We start from the raw sequence: 21608 nt of genomic DNA on the forward strand, positions 1-21608 counted from the left end.
ATCTATAGGCAAATGCTTCTTTCACTACAGGATGGGCCTCCTTAATGTCTCTCACTCAGACCATAGTCAAGACCATAATCTTTTTTTTTTTTTTTTTTTTTAAGATTGTATTTTTAAGTAATCTCCACACCCAATGTGGGGCTCGAACTCAAGCCCAAGATCAAGAGTTGCATGCTCCAACAACTGAGCCAGCCAGGTACCACAGGATCATTATCTTTAATGTTTTCTTTTCTATTTGTGAGATAAATCTTTATATATTTAAGACAGTGATCCAAAATTGAGGGAGAACAAGTTTATTAGCATCATAGGGTTCCTTTTCCCCCACCCTCCAAGAATCCAGGTCTCAGGTTCTTGGTCAGTTGGAAGGTTCAACCTGGAGGCCACTGGAGCTGTCGGCCCCCAAGTACATGAATGTGCAGATGATACACGGACTGTGAGCCCAGCTTCCCATCATTGATCACTGAAATGGAGCTTGGGGTTAGGGGGTCAGGATCACGGGAAAGGTCAAAGAATAAAGATCATATTGAAGGGTAGGTGTGAGAATTCATAGGCAAGGGGCTCAATGGCCAAAAGTCACTCACCAAGTCGGTATCCATCTCCCAGCCCCTCAGCCTTTGCTGTCTTCTTAGCCACAAGGAGAAGATGTCCTAGAAGCTAGAGGGAAAGGGAGGGAGATGGGTGGCTTCATTCACAGGGAGCAAAACCTCTAGCTGAGTCCAGGGTTCCCCCCAAAGCCAAACCTTGGCTCTATTCTTCCCACCTGCTGGTCTTCTTCTTCAGCCTGGCTAATCCGAGGAATGGGCTTCTTAGGAATGACCAGGAAGTGCACAGGAGCCTGAGGGGCCACATCACGGAATACGAGACACTGGAAGCAGTGAAAGGCCAGAGGCCACTTCGTTACTTCAACAGGCTGATGGTACCTATTAAATTCCCAAGGGGATGGGTCCTAAGGGCACCCCACCTGCTGGTCCTCATACAAAATGTCAGCTGGGAGGCTTCGATCCAGGATCCGGGAGAAGATAGTTGGGGCTGCTCCCTGAGGAGCTGCCTGCTGGGCCTTCGACACTTCATTTCCATCGGTCACACCTGCAGCTCCTCGGACCTGAAGGTGGGTCAGACATACCCAAGGGAGGGGGTTGACAATACCTCTCCCATATAGTCAGGAGCTGGCAGAGGCCGGGCTCTGATAATCATTAACTTCACCCTTCTAAGAACCTATTAGTGGCTCCCATCCTAAGGAAAATTTCCTCAATTTCAGAGTGTCAGCAGTAGAGAGTAGGGTCAGATAGTGCTGAGCCTGGTTAGATACAATACAGGATTCAGTACTGCAATTGATTCCTGTTCCTAAAGTGTCTAGTAAATTTAGCACTGTTCAGGAGAAAGGACACAGGATGAGAACTGGAAACTTAAGATTTGGTTCCTCTTTTATCACGGAATTACCTTAGATAAATCCCTCCTCTTGGCTTCAAATATAAAGTTTTCTGCATCATCTTTTAAGACCATTGGAGCTCTTTCCCTGTACTCAAGCCCTGTTACTAAGTTTCCACTTATTTCCATTACTTGTTATCTAATCTCTAAGGTATTTTACCTGTTTTATTCAGGTTTTCACACAATTTCCCTCTTTGACACAAACATGTCTTGGTGTTACATCTGAGCTCTTTTGTGAATTTTAACTCCAGTTCCTTGAATCAGTGAAAGGAAGAGTTAAGTGAATTCAGCAACGACAGCCGCAGGGGACTGAGGGGAGGGATGCCCGTTTCCGGGGGCTCAGAGAAGGCTCAAGTCAGTGCTGTCACACTATGGGAGAAAGAGTTGGGATGAACCTGACCCCTCTGATAAATGGGGAAGATGAGAGATTAACACTTGTGTTCAGAAGGCCAGGGGTCTGAGGAGGGCAGGAGACTGGCTCCGAGAAGACAAACCTCACTTCCTGCAGGGGGCACTAAGGAGGCTGCCCGGAACAGGCGTTCGGTTTTAGGAGGCAGCAGCCAACGCACCGACCCTGTCGCAACCTGGGCGCCCGAGCCACCGCCGAGAGGCTGCTGCCGACTACCAGCCCGACCTCGCCAAGCGGCCTGGGAGCTTGCGCCTCCAGGAGAGGCAGCATTCCCTGCCAGACGCTCGGGCTCCGTCCCCGCGAGGCCAATGGGCTGCACGCGCCTGGGGGAGAACGCCGCCCCGGAGGGCAGCAGAGCCCGCGGGACGCCCTCCGCGCCCCCGCGGCCGCTCCTCACCTGCGCCCCCCGCGGCCCCACCAGCGCTATAGCCCCACGCGCCACGCGCAGCCCGGCGGCCACCACCAGGGCCGCCGCCATCTTGCCCTCAGCCGCCGAATCTCTCCTCCGGCCAGCAAGCAGGCCCCGCCGTCGCCCGAGGTGGGGGCCGCCACGGAGCCGGCAAACGACGGCCATTGGCTCCGCTGGAGGCCGCGAGCGAGCCCTGCTATCCCATTGGCCGCGCTCCTGGGCTTCTCTTGAGGTCCTTTGGACCAGAGGGTGGTGTCATTCACTCCACTGGCTCCGCCGCCACGGTGGAGGCGGAATCTTTTCATCCCATTGGCTGCTTCTGCCAGCTCGTGGGCTAGTTTTCCACTTCATTGGCTTCGACTTCTGGTCAGAGTGAAAGTTCCTTTGCCATTGGGCTCCCTAAGTGTTTCCCCAAGAGACTTTCTCACTCCATTGGAAGGATTAAGAGACGTGGGATTTAACTCCGTTTGGCTCTGCTGCACAACATTGGTGCGGCGCCGAGCCTCTGACATCGTAGACCCTCTCCCCGCATTGGTCAGAAGGAGGGCGGGTTCTGAGGGCACTCGGCGCTGGCTGGCTCCGGGAATCGCCGCAACCCCTGGAGGCCAAGGTTTTAGGAGTCCCGGAAGAAGGGGGCGGGAATGCCTGCCATGTGAGGCTGAAGGTGAACTGAGACCGGTCCTTTTATCTTTTTTTTTTTTTTTTCTTGTAATTTATTGTCAAGTTCGCTAGCATACACTGTATATACACAGTGTGCTCTTGGCTTCGGGAGTGGATTCCCATGATTCATTGCTTACATACAATACCCAGTGCTCATCCCAAGTGCCCTCCTCAATGCCAGTGATGGCCATTCCCACTTCCACCCCCAACCCCCATCAACCCTCAGTTCTCTGTATTTAACTGGAGGGATAAGATAGCCAGCGTTTTCCCCACGAGGGCATTTCAGACCCTTGAGCATTTCAAAGATTTTTAACTTACTCATCTAAGGGCAGTCCCTAGTTTATGTTCTTGTGTGCATACTCCAACATTGAAGATTCTGCAGTTCGTTTTCAGGACTTTTTTTTTTTTTTTTTTTTTTTTGCTTTCTTCTTCCTCTTCTTCTTCTCCTCCTCCTCTTCTTCCTCCTCCTCCCCCTCCCCTCACCTCTCCCTCCTCGTCCCCTCCCCCTCCCTCCTCCTCCTCCTCCTCCTCTTCTTTTTAACGGGAGGCGGTGATAGTGACCTGTCTTTGCACACGACTAACAAGCAAAGGAGTAGGTATCCAATGTTCTTTTCTAATCAGAAATGGTGTATGAAACAGCCTCGTACCTGATATTTTCAGTTAGTCGGGTTTGAGGGACAACGGGAGTGTGTCATTGCTGGGTGAGAAGTATATTTCATTTTGTTGGAATATATATTTTTGACCTAAGGAACAGGGGTCACAAAATGCTAATATACTTACCCAACCAAGGTTTAGCCTGACAGTTAACACTTAGGAGAAAAGCCACCACTGTATCTTTAGGTGGTTTTTGTTGTTGTTGTTGTTGTTTTAGCACATCAGTGATTGTGGAATGAATAACATTTGGTGTTTCATTTCCGTTCATTATATCAAGTACATATGTATTGGATGTATATTCCTATTCTGCCCCTTACAATCAATTTTCCATATTATTACATAGTCTATGTAAATATACTTTGTAATGTCTGCATATTACTTCCTTGAATGAGTTTATTACAGTAACCATTCCTTTACTGTTGACTATTGAATTCGTTTCGGTGAATGGTCATTATGGCACTAATTGCATATCACCAGTCAAGAAGAACTCTACTTCTGGAGATAGGAATAATCTTTTGTATAGCCATATTATTGTTAGAAAGGCCTTTTTCCTCCAATGGGCAGACATTTGACCCTGTAATTCCCCCTAGGAGTTCTAGCAGTCCAGATTGCATTCCTTCCTTTGGAAGGACCGATAGCTTCCCCAAATGTGGGGAAATGTAGACTGACTGGCCTTTTCTCTGTGCCCTAGAGGCTGTATGCAGTTCTCGTGGTGCCTCTGAGACAGCAGCAACCCCTAGAGCTGCTCTGGAGAAGTTCAAGAGATAAAAAGAGCTGGGATCTAGGAAGAGGAAGGAAACCAGCCAGGCAGGGTAGGTGACTACAAAGCACTTTGAAACTGGTTATTTCTTTAGGTTCTCAGGGAGAGCAAGTAGCACAGAGATTATTCCTCTTTTATAGATCCAGAAACTGAGGCCCAGAGAGGTAAAGTGATGATATGCCTAGGATCACAGAACCAATTAGTGCCAGAATCTCCCACTCCTCATAAAAATAATCTATGATTCACTGATTTTGGCCCCTGGCCTACAGTTTTTACTCCAAACTTTGTGATCCCTGGCAGCTGTTCTCACCTGAGAGCTGCAGCTCTCTGTAGGTTCTGACCACTGTCTCCTATACTTCAATCCCTACCACTACATCTGCTACTGCACCTTATTAGAGCGTTCTAGTCCTTTGACTGTTCCTTTATTTAATCTGTCAGTTGCTTCCTGGCTTCACTTTCTTTCCATTTGTACGGTCAGCTCTCTCCATATCCTCAAGCCTTCTTTTTTGCTTTATTTTCCTGATCATCCTCCCTGATACCTTCCATCACCAACCATCAATCTATTTTGTTTCTCTCTTCCTCTTTAACTAGATTCCTGCTTTCAGCTGTCCCTGAATCCTCAACTATCCCCTGATAGGTTTTTCTCCAGTTCCCCACCTTAGCCTTCCCACACCTTCGCCTCTGTCTTCCCATCTCCTACTCCCCACTCTTATCCCTCTCCTCCCCCACCAGCAACTGACCTTGTCTCCTACTTCGCAGGGGAACTTCAAGATCCTCCTCCCTGAAGCTCAGGGAAGTCCCCATCCTTTTCTTTCTTCCTTCCTCTTGGTCTTAGGAAGCGGTGTTTCTCCTGTCTAGAACAAATCTCTTCACCTCTGCCCTGACCTCATTCCCTCCCTCCATCTTTGGCATCTTGTCTCACCAGGTATCTCTGTTTTTCTTCTGCATCTTCAAAATCTTTTTCTCTGCTGGTCCCTTCCTTTTTTCCCTCCTAAAAAATGCTTCCTTGACTGCACATCTCCCTCTGGATATTGTCTGACTTCTCTCCTGCTCTTTTCATCCAAGCTTCTTAAAGAAACTCTTTCAAACTTACCACTTGGTTTCTACCTCCACTGCATCACTGAAACTACATTATCTGAAGACCTTCTAATTGTAAGATCCAATGGACACTTTTCAGTCTTTATCCTACTGGAGTCCCCAACTGCATCTAACATCAGTGTTTCCTCTATCCTTCTTAAACCCCCCTCCCTCCTTGGCTTCCTTGAAGCCACTCTCCTTCTGATGCCAGAGCTAGCAGCTTGAGTGTGGGTGTGGTGGAGGCAGATGCTTTGATCCAGCCTCTCTCCTGTGCGGTGCCCTCTCTTGTTCCCAACAGGTACCAACTCTAAGGTCCTAGGGTGTTTGTCACTGGGCTGGGTTCTGTCCACCCCATACAGAAGCAGGCCAGATTCCAGTGGCTTCCGCTTTCTTTATTGCTGATTTGAGCCAGGCTCAGAGAGGCTTGCGCCAGGTGTTGACAGCGTCTGTCCCTGGAGGAGGGAAAAGCAGAGGTGAAAGGGTCAGGTATGGGGGTCAAACTTAGGGCCAGGCCACAGGCTGTGTGGGCCAGGGAGCCCAGGAGGTCTGGGGTGGGTGCTGGGATGGCCGGAGGGCCCCTGTGTCTGTAAAGCCTCAGAGTCAGAATTCCTGACGATGGCTTCTCAGAGGGTAGGCATCTCTGCAAAAGGCACACAGTCTGCTCCTGGGGTTGGAGACCGGTGCAAGTGTGGGATGCAGGCGCTGAGAGGGTGAGGTAGTCCTGGATGGGATGACTGAGGGTGGGAGCACCTTCCTGCCTGGCTTTCTGACTATGGTCCTGGAATGGTCCCGTTCCAGGTTGCCCCCTGCCCCCTTACCGTGAGGCCTCCCTCCTCGTCGCCGGGTCTCCTCAGTCTCAAAGAAAGTCTCATGTTCCTCCCAGCGCCGGTCACAGGCCGCACAGAGGAAATTAGACTCAAAGCAGTTGCAGCAACAGCCTAGGGCAAGGGGGAAGCCAAGACAAGTATAGGGAATTGGCGCTTTCCCACGGGCTGACTATGTTCTCCTCTCTTCCTCACCAACCACAAACCCAAGTTTCTCCTACCAGTTCCCCCATCCTCATCCCCAAACCATGTGCATCCTACCCATGCCCACCCCTGTACTCCCCTCACCCTAGAAATTACCTTTCACCCTGCAGGAATGGGACCCAGTAGCTGCATGGTCTTCATGGCTGTGTTTGCAGCGACATTGGGCCCTCCAGGCCCTAGGGTCAAAGGTAGCTCGTCTTTTAAGCCAGAACTCACCCACCTCCTCTGGGCGTGATGGGATAAAGCAGAACATGAGGCAGCGGCACTGGCCCACATTGCAGGGCACAGATATGTCTATGGGAATGGGGATGGATGGGAGGATTAGACTGGCACCTAATAGGGCCTGGCCTTCCTGTGCCAGTCCCCCTCTCCCATACCAATACACACACACTTTCTCTCATACATCCCAACACATGGCCCGAGTATAGTTTTCCCTCCCCATGGACAGGGGCTGGTCAGTTCTCCCTACCTGAGACGATCTGGTGCTCTCTCAACAAGTGTCCACAAAAGCATTTGGATTCATCTCCAATTTGGAAACAGTCCCATAGATAATGGGGGCAGCGCCAGCCAATGTGGAGACCTGAGTGTGGAGGGATTAACAGGGAAGAGTGAGAAGGAAAAATAGCCTAAGCCCCCACCCCCTCCCCCCAGCCGCTGTGGTCTCACCTCTTCCCCAGTGTATTCACTCCACCCATGATCTCCACCCTTTGAGACATTTTCCCCATCAGATTTTCTCAGTATCCCACAAGTGTTTCAGCTCCTTTCCCACCCCAGGATCTACTCCATTTCTGTTAGCCTGTCAGAAATGACTGAAGACAGTCTTCAGTTTCTGAAGTGGTTTCCGAGCAGGAAGATTCAAAATGAAATTTTGCTTGAAGACGAACACGAATCTTGCTGAGTTCCCTGTGGCTGTTAAGATTCTCATTTCCTCCCCTTCCCACACTAGAGCCTCACTTTGTTTTGTTTCCTTGAAGTGTCTAAGTTGAGGGAAAGGGAAGATGATTGGCCAGGTATAGAATAGATGGTGAGGACTGGCACCTAAGAAAATGTGGTTGTTAAAGGGACCAGAAGAGGAGGAGGAGGTTGGGCAGCTCTGGGACCAGGAGGAGGGTTTTCCTTACTTTTCCAGTTTGGCACCTTCCTATTTCCCTTTATGTTCCTGGTGTTCCTGAACTGATGCTGTCTATGAACTTGAGAAGGGCTGCCTATAGTTTTCTAAGAATCAGGAGAAAGGGGTAGGCCAGAAGTCATGAGTGGTGAAGACCAAGAAACAGAAGCTTGTGAGGCTAGGAAGTATCCCTGAGAATAGGCACCAGCAAGATGCCACAACCCTTGAGAGCCTGGTTTCAGTAGTGGGATCTGAAATTGGCTTCATGGTCAATCTCACTACAAGGCAAGGGTGGAGCCATTTAAATGTGGGAGAACCAGAGAGCACATTCCACTCAGATTTTCTCACCCTTCATGAAACCTGAGACTACTCCAACTTCTAGGCAAGAATCCTGTATGAGTCCTTATGGAGTGGGACCTTCAGCTATGGGACTCATTCCCATTTAAAGGCTACAATGAAGTGTCACCTCCACCAAACAGTTGTCCCTGACTTTGTCTGCCTGTCTAGGGGCTCCTCCTCTTTGTTTCTCTGACTCCTTTGCTACTCCTCTCACAGTACAATGCATTATAATAGTGGACTTTTCACTTGTATGCCTCTTTGACTGTAGGTTTTCACCTATATTTCTGGTCCTCGTACAAGGCCTGGCCCAGAATAGGTGCTGAGAGAGCACAGACAGCTTGACTGACTAAATGAATCAGCAAATTCCTTCAGGACAGAAGAGAGACCCAGTATTCTAGGCTTAACACTGAAGTTCCATAAGGAGGGTGGGAAAGAGTTAGTGTCTTCTGGTCTTTGACTCTGGCCAGGGCCACAATCCACAATTCTGTGCCTAATTGTCAGTCTAGTTTTTCTTGCCTTACCCATGATCTTTCAGGGTCTAAAGCCTATCCAGGCGTGGCTTTTGGCTTTGCTACTTCTGTCTCGATCCTGACAGCCTGAAGTGTCAGTGCCCCATTATAGCAGTGAGGCTTTGTTGAAAGGGCAGGGTATATAGGCAGAGTCACAATGGAAGTGAGTGGGGGCCAGGATTCCACTAGCGGAATTCTGAACTCTGTCCAGAGCAGCAGGATACACTCGGTGAACAGATGAGAGGTGGAGGTGAACAAGGGTCAGTGCCCACATATCAAGGTCCCGCTTGAAAGACTGGGAGAGTCAAGTGCAAGCACTGATATGGGAGTCAGTGCCCCGCCTTTAGATGAAGCAGACTAGAGTTTAAACAGAGACTGGCAACTATACCTCAGACTCCATTATAAGTGTCAGTGCCCTTAAAGCAGGACAATTGACATCAGGCTATATAGTCCAGACTGGGACCCTCTACTCTCTGCTCTGATTCCAAACTGTCTTTCTGTTATAAGTGGACAAGGACTGGTAGGGGGAGGAGACATTATCTGGAATGCCATTTTGACGGTGTACCAGGTGGTTCTAGGTAGTTTCACCTTAAGAATCTGTGCTCCAAGCATTTTCACCGCAAACATTTCCACTGCATGATTAATTGGCCATAGGCAATTTTGCCACGAAAGATAAAATCACAATATATATATATTATAATATATATATATTATATATATATTATATATATATAATATATATATTATATATACACATAAATGGGAGCACTGTGTCAGTGGAGAAATGAAACCAAACTGCCAAACAGTGGATAAAACCAACAAACTGTCAAACCAAACTGTCAACTAGTTATTTTTTTTTTAATCTTTTATGGCAAATTGCCTTATGGTCAATTAACTTTGCAGAATAATATTTGTGGCAAAGAGGTCTACGGCACAGATGCTTACTGTGAAAATACCAGGCAAGGTACAACACAGTCAATTCCATGGTCACATACTCACATTTGCATGATAACATCTCTTTTTGCTTAGAATATCTCCATACAACATATGTCTTTTCATGAAGGATGCCTCTAGTCCAGACTTCTCTCCTGAGCTTCAGACCCATACAGCCAGTTGTCTACTGGACCCTTTTACCAGCATGTTCCACAAGCACTTCAAATGCAGTAAATTCAATTCTTCCTTCCGAACCTCACCCTCATCCTTTGTCCTCTGTTCATCCAACATGTACTTATGCATCTACTCTGTTTTAGGCATTCGTGAATGGCATCATCATCTAATCAGTCTCTTAAGCCAAACACCTAGATGTCATTCCAGGCATGTCCTTCTTTCTTATCCTACACATCCAAAGATCCAAAGGTCAGTTTTGTCTTCTCAGCGTTTCTTGAATCTACTTCATCCACCTATACCCATTCACTTCTTACGCAGACTGTTACCAGGGCCAAATGTAGTCTTCCTATGTCCAGTCGTATCTTTCTCCAGTCTATGCTACTGACACAGTGGTCTTTCAAAAACACAAATTTGGTCGTGTTGTTGTCCCATTTAAAATCTTGCAGTGACTCTCACGTGCCCTTAGGATATAGTCCCAACTCTTGACCTTTGCCACAGAAATGCCTGTACAATTCTCCCGGTCCAGAGCTGACCTCTGTCCAACATTGCTTGCAGTTTCCTCCTGGTGCCTTGCCCTGCATGTCTCACCTTACCTCACTTTTTACTTGGCCACCTCTTTTTACTCATCTTACAGATTTCAGCTGAGAAGTCATCCCTTCCAAGGCTTATTCCCTGAGCCTCCAAGATTGGGTGCCTCTTATCTCTGCTCATGCAGCACTCTGGGCTAACCTCAGTCACAGCAATTATTAGAATGAATTACAATTATCCTTTTACTTTTTGGTGTCTCTCATTAGAGTACAAATTATTTGAGGGATTTTGTTTTTGAAATCCCACCAACCACTACCTCCACATCTAGCTCAATGCCTGACACATAGTTGGTGCTCAATAAATGCTGAATAAATAAAAGAAAAGCTTACACTTGCTCTTTCTCTACACAGAACATATATGGATTCTCTAGAGACCCAAATGAGATCATTGTGACTTTCTTGGCCCGGGGTGGAGGGGGAAGGGGCCCTGCATGAGAATGAGGAAAGCAAATTGCATGGAGGAGGGAGAAGGACATAGAATTACCTGGCTGTCTTTCTATCTTAGGCCCATCTAGTCTCAACATAACTCTCTTCCTATCATAAGGGGAAAGGAAGTATGAAAGACAAAAATAAATACAGTGATGTCTATCTAATTCAGTCTAGAAACCCCAGAATCTGCAGAGTGGGTCAGGGTGGCCTTCTTTCTGAAGGTATTCCCTGTAGACATGAAGTTCAGCAACACAGGTACACGTGCTCACACACCGGATGGCATATGTATACCTAGCACATCTGCACACCCTTTCTATGCTGACTAGATAAGCTAGCAAGCCACTAATGGGGCTGTGAAAAGTACTAATTCTGGGCTGAGACTTGGAATTGACAGGGCTGGGAGGTACAACTCTCCTTTTTGGTGGAGAGACTCATGGCTTTTGGGTACCAGGTGACTCTCGGTCTGGCATGCAGGGTGACAGCCTTTTAATGGAGTTCAACCAAGGGGACCAAGGCCTTTTGCCATGTCAGAGCACCAAGTCTCCTGGACTATCCAAGGTCTGGGCCATCTCTGCTTTAAGGTCTGTTTGGTGTAGGCTATTAGAGCCCTAGATGTGGGGTCGGCCTGTGGCCCTGCTTTTTTTTTTTTTTTTAAACAACTTCATTTTAGCTGCCTGTCCCTACCTGGGTTTTATATGAATATCTTCACTTTTTTCCTGCACCCATGCCATCCACTTTGGCCCACCTGCCTGCTCCACTCCAATATTTCAGGCAGGCAGCATTGCCATTTCTACAAGGAGCAGCTCTCCATTGTTCAGGGCAGGTTCCCTGATATAGTTGGATTGGAGGTTGGCCATGGGCCTGTCACAGGCCTCTCAAGGGCTTCCTGGGCTCACCTGTCTGGATGGCATTCAGGGTTGCATTCTTCTCCCATTGGAAAAGATAATTTGCCTGAGCACTGAACTTCTTTCTGTGCATTGCCTTAGCCACTTCCACCATTTCTGTCTGCTGAGCGGGGACCTCTGGTTGGACCGCATAACCTGGGAAGGGAGAGGCTGAGTAACCAAAGGGAAGTAAGGAGTCCCTAAAACTAAAAGAAGGGGCCAGGTCAAAGAGTAACCCAATCCCCTCTTATTGGGACAGGTGTAAGACAGTGATGAGAATGGGGAAAAGTCCACAAAAGACTCTGAATAGCCAAAGTAATGTTGAAAAAGAAAACCAAAGCTGGAGGCATCACAATCCCGGACTTTAGCCTCTACTACAAAGCTGTAATCATCAAGACAGTATGGTATTGGCACAGACACATAGACTAATGGAATAGAATAGAGAACCCAGAATTGGACCCACAAATATATGGCCAACTAATCTTTGATAAAGCAGGGAAGCATATGCAATGGAAAAAGCCTCTTTAGCAAATGGTGCTGGGAGAACTGGACGGCAATATGCAGAAGAATGAAACTAGACCACTTTCTTACACCATATACAAAGATAAATTCAAAATGGATGAAAGACCTAAATGTGAGACAGGAAACCATCAAAATCCTAGAAGAGAAAACAGGCAACAACCTCTTTGACCTCAGCCACAGCAACTTCTTACTTGACATGTTTCTGAAGGCAAGGGAAATAAAAGCAAAAATGAACTATTGGGACCTCATCAAGATAAAAAGATTCTTCAAAAAAAATTTTAAGTTCACTTATTTTTGAGAGAGAGAGAGAGAGAGAGAGCAGGGGAGGGGCAGAGAGAGAGGGGGGGGACACAGAATTTGAAGCAGGCTCCAGGTTCTGTGCTGTCAGCACAGAGCCTGATGCAGGGCTCAAACTCATGAACTGTGAGATGACGACCTGAGCCGAAGTCAGATGCTTAACTGACTGAGCCACCCAGGAGCTCCAAAGATAAAAAGCTTCTTCACAACAAAGGAAACAATCAACAAAACTAAAAGGCAACCAATGGAATGGAAGAAGATATTTGCAAATGACATATCAGATAAAGGATTAGTGTCCAAAATCTATTAAGAACTTAACGAACCCAACACCTGGAAAACAAATAATCCAGTGAAGAAATGGGCAGAAGACATGAAAAGACACTTTTCCAAGGAAGACATCTGAATGGCTGACAGACACATGAAAAGATGTTCAATGTCACTCATCATCAGGGAAATACAAATCAAAACCACATTGAGATACCATCTCACACTGGTCAGAGTAGCTAAAATTAACAATTCAGGGAATAATAGATGCTGGAGAGGACGTGGAGAAAGGGGAACCCTTTTGCATTGTTGGTGGGAATGCAAACTGATGCAGCCGCTCTGGAAAACAGTGTGGAGGTTCCTCAAAAAATTAAAAATAAAATTACCCTATGACCCAGCAATTGCACTACTAGGAATTTATCCAAAAGATACAGGAGTGCTGATTCATAGGGGCACATGTACCCCATGTACCCCAATGTTTATAGCAGCGCTTTCAACAAATTACGGAAAGCCAAATTATGGAAAGAGCCCAAATGTCCATCAACTGATGAATGGATAAAGAAGATGTGGTTTGCATCGGGCTCTGTGCTGACAGCTCAGAGCCTGGAGCCTGCTTCACAGTCTGGGTCTCCCTCTCTCTCTGCCCCTCCCCCACTCATGCTGCCTCTGTCTCTCAAAAATAAACATTAAAAAATTAAAAAAAAAAAAGAAGATGTGGTTTATATATACAATGGAATACTACTTGGCAATGAGAAAGAATGAAATCCTGCCATTTGCAACAACTTGGATGGAACTGGAGGGTATTATGCTAAAAAATAAGTCAGTCAGAGAAAGACAGATATCCTATGTTTTCACTCATATGTGGAACTTGAAGTGCTTAACAGAAGACCATGGGGGAAGGGAAAGAAAAAAATAGTTACAGAGAGGGAGGCAAACCAAAAAAGACTCTAAAATACAGAGAACAAACTAAGGGTTGATGGGGTGGGGGGTTAGGGGGCAGGGAAAATGGGTGATGGGCATTGAGGAGGGCACTTGCTGGGATGAGCACTGGGTGTTGTATATAAGTGATGAACCACGGGAATCTACTCCCTAAGCCAAGAGTGCACTGTGTACACTGTATGTTAACTAATTTGACAATAAATTATATATATAATGGGGAATGGGGAAAAGTGCAGGCACAATTACGGCTAACTCCTTTCTTCCCCTTCTTCTTGCCCAGCTGGTGTCCAGGCTGAGCTGTGTGTGCGGTACTGTCAGTGGCATCCACCTGCTCCTTGTCCTCTCCTTCCTCTTCCTTCTCCTTTGCAGATGTGTCCAGGTGGACCTGGGCTGAAGGGCCTGAAAGGGAGTGCTTTTGAAGGATCTCAGACTCAGAGATCTGGGTAGACCTTCCTGTCTGTGAGACCTCACTGGAGGAATACTCAGAGAGGTCTTCCTTCAGAGTATTAGAGGAAGGTACAGTGATACGGCCTTGTGATGAGGTATGAAAAGAAAGGTGTTTCTCTGGGACCTTAAACATGTGAGTCTCCAATAGGGTCTCAGGGATAGGGGTTTCCAAAGGGATCTCAGAGACAGAGTATCCTGAAGAGGTCTCAGGGATGGAAGGCTCCAAAAGGGTTTCAAAGGTGTGGATCTCTAAAGGGGCCTGGGAAGCAGATGGTGTCATATGAGATTCAGAGGTGTGGGGCTCTAAGGGGGTCTCAGGGATGTAAGTTGCCAAAGGGGTTTCAGAGGTGTGGGTCTCTAAAAGGGCCTGGGAAGCAGATGGTGACCTATGAGATTCAGAGATGTGGGGCTCTAAAGGGATCTCAGAGGTGTGGGGCTCTAACGGGGTCTCAGGGATGGAAGTCTCAAAGGATGTTTCAGGGCTAGGGGGCTCCTGTGAGTCCTTGGCAGAGGGGTCCTTTGAAGAGGGGTGTTCCTCTGCATCCATGGCGGTTTGAGGCTCTTCTGTGACCTCGTCTGCTTCCATCTAGTGGTAGAATAAGGTACAGGCTTCATTAGGTTGGGATTGGAGGTTGGAGGGTCTGCAAGTCAGAGTTCACGGGGGGATTATGGAATTAGGATAAAGTTTTCTGTGCACCTGAGATGTAAAGGGGAAGCAAGAGGAACTTTGGGTCAGGGAATGGTGCCAAGAGGTTCACCTGTGTGCCTAGATGCCATGTGGCATGTAGCTATGGGTTGTGAGGGAGCTTAAAGATAGAAAGGCTGAAGCAGTCAGAATCCCATCAGTAGATGGTAGCAGAGGACCATGCCCCAGGAAGAGCCTGAACATAGCAGCTTGGCTAGTCCAAGAGCAGGGGCCTGAGCCTTAGGACCAGGATGTTCAGGCAGTGGAGTTCTAGAGACTGGGATACTACCAAGCCAAGGTGGGGGTTTGCTCTTAAGAGTGCAGGACAATGCCATGATGCATTAGGCAGGGCCCTGACTGCAGCCTGTTTTGTCTAGGGATCATAATCAAGCCTCCTTTGATGTCATTCATGTCCAAGGCTTCAATTACTTCCGGCTGGTATGCTGATGATTTCTAAATCCATAATTCCAGCTCAGACCTCTTTAAATCCCTGTACTTCACACTCAAACCCAATTGCTTGCTGGACATTGCTAAATGGATGTCCCACAGGGCATCAAAACTGAACTCTGGAAATTATTTTAGTCTTATCCTTTCCTCTCAGCCCTCATCTTCAAATAGGCACCAAGAACTGTGTTTCCTGTCTTCTAAATACTGTATTCCCAAAATCCATTCTCTCCTTTCTTTCCCCTCCAATTCTGTTCAAGTTCTCATAGTTTTCTACCTGGATTATGTAATAACTTTGCCCCTCTGCGACTTTCCCCAGCACATCAATCTACTCAGCCATTCTTTCATTGATTTATGTAACTTATACTTAACTTTTTTTTAACTTTTTTTTTTTTTTTTTTTTTTTTTGAGACACAGAGCATGAGCAGGGGAGGAACAGAGAGAGGGAGACACAGAATCCAAAGCAGGCTCCAGGCTCTGAGCTGTAAGCACCAAGCCCGACACGGGGCTCAAACCCACGAACCGTGAGGTCATGACCTGAGCTGGAGTTGGAAGATTAACTGACTGAGCCACCCAGGTGCCCCTGTAAACTTATACTTTTTAAAGAGCCCAATCTTACACTTTCACCCAGGCACTGTGCTAAGTAAGCACTGGACTCTGAAAGAATCTGGGAAGGTGGACCAGGTTAACCCAATGACAATACAGATGAGTTGATGTTGTGCTGGGGTAAGCTCAGGATGCTGTGGGGAGTGAGGTGTGACTAATTTATCTTGGAGGGATGTCTAAAAGAAGTCAGCCCTCCTTAATGACCCACTGGAGATCGTTCTAAAATGCAAGCCTAACAATGTTGTTCCTTTGCTTGAAAACACTCAGTTGTCTCAGCTGAAAGATTAACTCCAAATTTCTGGACCTGACATTCAAGGCCTGTCATTACTTGCAACACTGCCTAACTTTTCCAGCCTTAACTTTCTGTGCTCCCTACTTTCCCCCTCATGCTCCAGATGGATTCATTACTTGTATTCATTAGTCTTTCCAAAGGGGAAGCTTGGGACAAGAAGTAGTGAGAGAGGTAGGTTAGGAAGATGAGGGTGGAGAATCAGTCGGTGGGAGGAGAGGAAAGAGAAAAAGAAGGGGGAAGACGGAACTGGGTGGAGAAACGTGGTGGACGGGGAGGGTAAGGATGAAAAGTAGAGAATGGGAGAGGGTTGGACCAAGGTGGGAAGGGACAGAATATGTTAGGAGGGGAACGAGATGAGGACTTGGAGGAAGAGCCATTGGAGAAACTACATACCTCTGGGCCTGTCTTGGCTGTTACAAGTCCTTAGGTCAGGATCTCGTCTTAAGCTGGGAAGGGGAAATGTTAGCGAGGGATGGAAGGCTCTTGGATGAGACCTGGCTGTACTTGCTATGTAATGAGAGGCCTTGCCTTCAAGTCTACGACTTGGCGAGGGGACTTGGACACCTGCAGAAATTCGCAAAGGAGCTCTGGCCAGATCTGGGGAGGGGGACTTGGGGAGGGACGAGGGGTTCCGGGGCCGTTGAGGGAGGAGCTTGACTGAAACCTCTGGAACCCGGGCCAGGAGAGGAGGGATCCGTCACCAGAGCAATCGGAACGCCCGGTAGTCTCCGTGGCAACAACAGTCCGGTCTCCAGAGGAGGCTGCATTGGACCAAAGGGGACGAGTTTAGGGGGCTCACTTCTCTTAAAGGGGTTTGTTGGATCTCTGTGAGAGTGTTTGGGTAGTCTGCGGACATCTGTGGGGACGTCCGTAGGTGTCTGGGTTTGTGAGGGTCTCTGTAAGGTTCCTATGAGATGTGTGTGGCTCCATCAGTGGGGACTGTGAGGATCTGAGGTGGGCTTCGGGGCTCCCAGGATGGGGTGAGAAAGGCAGGGTTCAGGCAGCTGGGGCTGGGGCGGGAGTCTGTCCTCGGAGGCCCGCAGACTCAAGTTGGAGACCAATAGAATAGGGCATGGGGTGGGCTTTACTGATAAGAACCAATCGAATTGAGGAGGGGCGGAGTGTCGTACTACGTCAGGCTGAGGCCGCCGCCGCGGGGCCTGGTTATCGCCGGTCCAGCGCAGCCCGGAGTCGCCCAGGCCTGAACTCCTACCCAGGTCCCGGGCCTGGCCTCAGCCGGCCCGACCCCAGCCCCGGGCCCACAAGGACACCGAAAGCCACCCCCCGGGGGTGGGGAGCGGAGCCGTGGGTCAGCTCTGCGCGCGCCCCGCGCTGGCCGGTCCGGCCCCGCCCCCGCCCCGGGCCATGGCCCAGCCCTTGTCCCGGCCCCTCGTCCTATCCCCATCCAGCCCTTGGCCCCCAGCCCCGCCCTCGCCCCGCTTCCCAAATCGGTCCCAGCCCCGGCCTGAGTCCCAGCGAATGCCCAGATCCAGGTCCCGACCCAGGCCCCCGCTCCAGTCCCAGTCCCTGTGCCTTTCCTGGCCCCTAACCCCGCCTATGCCCGTGTTCCACCTTCTGTCACAAATCCCAGCCCATCCCCTGTCCCGACCCCATTCCCAGTGTTTGCTTAAGCCCCAGGCCCAAACCCTACCCTTGCTCCAGTCCCCATCACAGCCCCTCCTTCCATCCCTTTCCCTGCCCTTGTTCAAACCCCAGTGCCTAGCACAGCCCAATCCATTATCTCAGCCTTTGCCCTCGTCTCTGTGTTTACCCAAGTCTCTCCCACTACCCACCCCTCTCTCTCATACCGTGCCCCTCTCCCAGCCTCGACTCAGGTCTGGGCTCCAGCTGCCGCCCGCCTTATTGCTGCTGTTGCTGTTCTCTGTCCTTGGCCCAGGGGCTGGTGAGTGCAGAAGCAGGAAGCACCGAGGCAGGGATGGGGTTCTGGCAGGGAGGGATGGACTGGAGGGATTCAGGAGAGGTGGGACCTGGGCAGCTAGATCACTGGGGAAGAGGTGGGGAGAAATAGGGAGGAGAGAGGTCTTACACAACTGAGAGGAATTGGGAGGCTCAGAAGAGAGCAAATTGTGGGCTTGAGGCTCAGCAGGTGCCTAATAGTCCCCAGGACAGAGACTCCAAGGTTTTCTTTGCTGGTGTCCACTCTGACCCCACATTGACTCTTGCTTTTCCGAGGAAGAAAACTTGGAAACTTCTCCTGCAAGGGAAGTTTGATGGGGGAGACATGATCCTCCTACACCAGAGAGCCTTTAGTCCAGTGTGGGAAGATGTGGCCTAAACTTTGAGATATTGGGCATGCATTAAAACAGGGTTAAGAAAACAGTTTTGAGAACAACGTGTAGCAAACAGATGGACATGGGTTAGCCACCATTATAACGGGATTTGTTTTTGGTAATGAGCCTTGTTCCAGATAAACTTGACTTGCTTAGGAATAATTCCTGACACTTTTAGAGTAGTTTTGAAATACAGATGGGGCCATTTTACAGATGGGGAAACTGAGGCTCAGTTGGGGGGCAGTTTTCCCAAGGTCATACAAGCTTGTAAATGGTGGCACTGGGGCTAGAAAAAAGTTTCCTAATTCCTGTCCCATACTAGTGGTTTTTTTCACTGCAACATATGCCTAATAGGAAAATTGACCCAGTTGGGAGAAGACTCAAAGCACAACCTGTCCTCTCCCGTCTTCCCAAAAGGAGGCTTAATCCACAAATTCTTCCTCATTTGCCGGTTGTCAGCCTACAGCCACCATTCAGGGAGGAAGTGATTCAGAGAGAGAGAGGTCCAACTTCTTAATGGGTAGAATGTGATAGGAGGAGGGGGTCGTGGCTGTAGGAGATATGCCATAAAGTTGGCCCTATCATAAGGAGATGACTGTGGTCTTCATGGCCTCAACCCCTGCCACCTCTGGTGGGTGGCACTGTAGATAGGATGGAGATGTGCCTAAGGGAGTCTTTGGCAATAACACCCGAGCAGCTGAGGGTCGGAGCTGGGTTTCGGTGAGCCCTGGGGGCCTAGTTCAGTGTACAAGCTTGAGGAGATCAATACATGCCAACGGTTGTGCCCCTGCAGAGATGTCCAAACTCTATGTGTATGTGCACTGGCATCTGGGCACTTAAGCATCTGTGTGTGTACCTTAGGGGTCCCTGGGAATGCTGGTCATGTCCGTGTATGTACATGCTTGTCTGTTGGTATGTTCTGTGGGGTGCATGTGAGCCCGTGTGTCCTCTGAGTGCCTATGTTATTACGTGAGGGGAAGAATACATGTTCCTCTTCAGGAGGAACATGCTTCTTGTATAGATGGATTACTGAAGTGTCACCTTCCAAATGGATTTCTTATTTGGAGGCAGTGTTTGGCAGTGTTTGGTCAGCCCTAGCCTGACTCTTTGGAGGAAGGAGCTCTAGAGGGGCTCAATGTTGATTACTGCTGCTGGCAGATTAGACACTCAGAGGAGGTAGCAGCCACACCAGTTTTTCAGTTCGGGCCAGGGAGAATCCATACCGTTGAGCCCAATTCATAGCTTCCATCCCTGCCACCATGACTTCTTTGTTCATGAGCCACAGAACTGTATAAAGCTAAAAGGTGTGGGTTAAAACACGATTGTCCAGAAGTGGGTTCAGGTGCTTTGGGGAGACTTGTAATGAAGTTGGAAAAGAGCACTGAATAGGCCCTACTTCGGGCAGAGTTGCCCTTAATGCTGTTAATAATCACTGCCTTGGTGGCCTGCCTGCAGGGGTGCTCTGTGACTAGTGGTGGTGATAGGTTTCACCAGAGGAGAGGCTGGCAGTGTCACAGGACCATCGTAGCACATCATAGCACATAGCATAGTCTTGATAAATGCTTATTATTGGCTTCAATCTCATTTCAGGAATGGAAGGTACCTCCTGGGTCTCCTGGTCCTACCCCAATCCTTGGATCTTTTCCTCCGCTGACTGTAGTTGCATAGCCCAGGTGTGCCTGCCCATTCCAGGAAGTGGCCTTTTGTTCTACCTAGTGCTATCACTAGCAGGGCCCGCCTCTGCCTGTATGCATGTGTGTCTGTATGTCTGTCTGTGTATGTGCATGTATGTTTCAGATGGTGGTAGAGAGTCACTCTAGCTTCATGTGGAGGTAGTGGAGCATCCAGGACAGCTTCATCTGAGCTTGACCAGGGCTTTACTCATGTTTCCTCTGGGCCACAGCTCTGTTGTGAAATGCCAAACCAGAGCTTGTGGTGATTGGGGCTGTGGATGCTCTCTCAAGCGTCTCCCCTCAGACCTTCTGGGTTCCTCCCACCATGTCAGGTTGCTGGACTTTTCCCACTCGCCCATTCCATGATCTCTATAGCCCCTGGCCACTTTTGGGGTGGCTTAACTAGTTCCCCGGTTCTCCTGGCCATGCCATGTTTCTTTGAATCACAAGGATTTTTGTATTTGTTTATCCACTGTTTCCCAAAACTCATTAGCTACTTTTCACCACCAGTTCTCTGAGAGTCCGCATTGGGGGCCTGGCCAACATTTCTTCCTAGCAGTAGCAATGGCCCATCCGTGACCCATCTCTGGTACCCGCTTTGGAGGAAGAGAGGCCCTCCCTCAACCCCAGCAGAGGGCGCTCCAGAGCTCTGCTTGCTTGTAACAATAGTATCCAAGCTTTTTAGCTCTTGGCTTTCTGCCTCCCTGTTAATCAGTGCTCAGCTTGCAAGGTGGCAGGTCTTCCTCGCTGACAGTTGAGACCAATCATGTGGTCTGAACTGGACTGACTAGTCCTTTGGTGTAACTGGCCTTTGAAGATGAGGATAGGCCAGTCTAGGGCCAGTGGCCTCTACATATTTAGGGCAGCTCTGGGTACGGTGACCTTGAAGTTCACCGGTGTCCTCCTTACCTGTGCTCCCTCCTTCTGCAGACTGTCTTTCCCAGGTAGCTCTTTCTCTGTTGTATCATATACCTCATTTTTGGAGTTATAGCTCCCATTTCTGGAAGGGAGATTGTCAGACGGGGTAAGCCTTGCAGGTATTTCCTATTTGGCTGAAAACTCTCGTCCAGGGTCTCCCCTCCAGCCCCTGCTCTGTCCTGAAGCTGCTTGAGTTCCGAGCCTTCTCATCTGTCTTGGGGGCATCCTTCTGTGCTTTTCTGGGGCTGGTCTTAAATCTCTAGAGCAGTCAGATTCTCCAGAATTTTGCCTGCCATTTGGGACACCCTTCTATGCAGCTGAGCTACAGGTTATTTTCACAATTCTAGCAGTCATAGTGCCTGTGTGTTTGCCTGGCTAGCTGCTGCCACTAGACTTTTTTGCTCACCTTGGCTGTGCTCTGAACAACCATGATCAGGTATCTTGTAGCTTGGCACTTCAGTTAGAGATGACCAGTACCCCCCAGCCCCAAGTGTGAATATTTCCAAGTGGTTTGAGATTCCACTGAGTCATGAACTGACTGCCTCACTGGGTCTTCCTCTGGGGAAACGCCCTCTGGTTGTTCATTCTGAATCCTAGAGGGCCTGATGACTCCCTTCTCTCCTGGGAGTTCTCATGGTGTCTGCCAGCTCCTGTTCTTGCCTCTGCCACCCAAGCTGGTCCTTTGCATCCTCACCACATTTCCACCCTACCCTCCCTCCTGCCCTGAGCCAGTATACAGACAGCTTTTGTGAGGCTTCTGAGGGTTTTCACTGCTCTTGGGACCACAGGGGAACAGAAAGGGGAAGAAAATAAACAAGGAAAGTTAGACAGTTCCTTGCTGA

At 48.8% G+C, this 21608-nt stretch overlaps 3 protein-coding genes and 1 long non-coding RNA gene across 21 annotated transcripts in view; 2 read left to right on the forward strand and 2 right to left on the reverse strand.

Annotated features, from left to right (window-relative positions):
- Positions 1-277: 277 nt before the first annotated feature.
- On the reverse strand, positions 278-2476 carry HINT2 (histidine triad nucleotide binding protein 2). 2 transcript variants are annotated; one of them, XM_019454539.2, is made up of 5 exons: positions 2235-2476; positions 962-1102; positions 761-865; positions 582-654; positions 278-471 (listed from the first exon to the last, which is right to left on the reverse strand). In XM_019454539.2, the coding sequence occupies exons 1-5, from the start codon at positions 2409-2411 to the stop codon at positions 458-460; spliced, it is 510 nt and encodes a 169-aa protein (XP_019310084.1). In that variant the 5' UTR covers positions 2412-2476; the 3' UTR covers positions 278-457. The 2 variants fall into 2 exon arrangements, with proteins under 2 accessions (XP_019310084.1, XP_019310083.1); XM_019454538.2 differs by having other exon boundaries at positions 278-460; positions 2235-2470.
- Positions 2477-2589: 113 nt separating this feature from the next.
- Positions 2590-11737, forward strand: LOC109270160 (uncharacterized). The gene is made up of 3 exons (XR_002081466.2): positions 2590-2910; positions 4252-4372; positions 11648-11737. It is a non-coding gene; the product is annotated as an uncharacterized LOC109270160 (long non-coding RNA).
- FAM221B (family with sequence similarity 221 member B) lies at positions 5775-16681 on the reverse strand. Of its 2 annotated transcripts, XM_019454534.2 has the most exons (7): positions 16278-16681; positions 13657-14443; positions 11401-11544; positions 6895-7005; positions 6522-6719; positions 6216-6335; positions 5775-5849 (listed from the first exon to the last, which is right to left on the reverse strand). In XM_019454534.2, exons 2-7 carry the CDS (start codon positions 14441-14443, stop codon positions 5812-5814), a joined length of 1398 nt encoding a protein of 465 aa, XP_019310079.2. In that variant the 5' UTR covers positions 16278-16681; the 3' UTR covers positions 5775-5811. The 2 variants fall into 2 exon arrangements, with proteins under 2 accessions (XP_019310079.2, XP_019310080.2); XM_019454535.2 differs by lacking the exon at positions 11401-11544.
- Positions 16682-16956: 275 nt separating this feature from the next.
- TMEM8B (transmembrane protein 8B) overlaps positions 16957-21608 on the forward strand; it is a 68666-nt gene continuing 64014 nt past the window's right edge. For 15 of the 16 annotated variants that reach the window (XR_002081457.2, XR_002081459.2, XR_002081461.2 and 12 more), the window contains exon 1: positions 17077-17787. Coding sequence is in view for 9 of the 16 variants with exons in the window: in XM_019454528.2 (XP_019310073.2) it covers positions 17250-17787 (538 nt within the window). In the remaining 7 variants the exon portion in view is untranslated. Of the gene's footprint in view, positions 17788-21608 lie in introns of all 16 variants that reach the window. The other variant, XM_019454527.2, reaches the window with a different exon arrangement.

Source organism: Panthera pardus, unplaced genomic scaffold, assembly GCF_024362965.1.
Source record: "Panthera pardus isolate Hobbes unplaced genomic scaffold, ASM2436296v1 HiC_scaffold_20, whole genome shotgun sequence".
In the NCBI taxonomy this organism is placed as follows: Eukaryota; Metazoa; Chordata; class Mammalia; order Carnivora; family Felidae; genus Panthera; species Panthera pardus.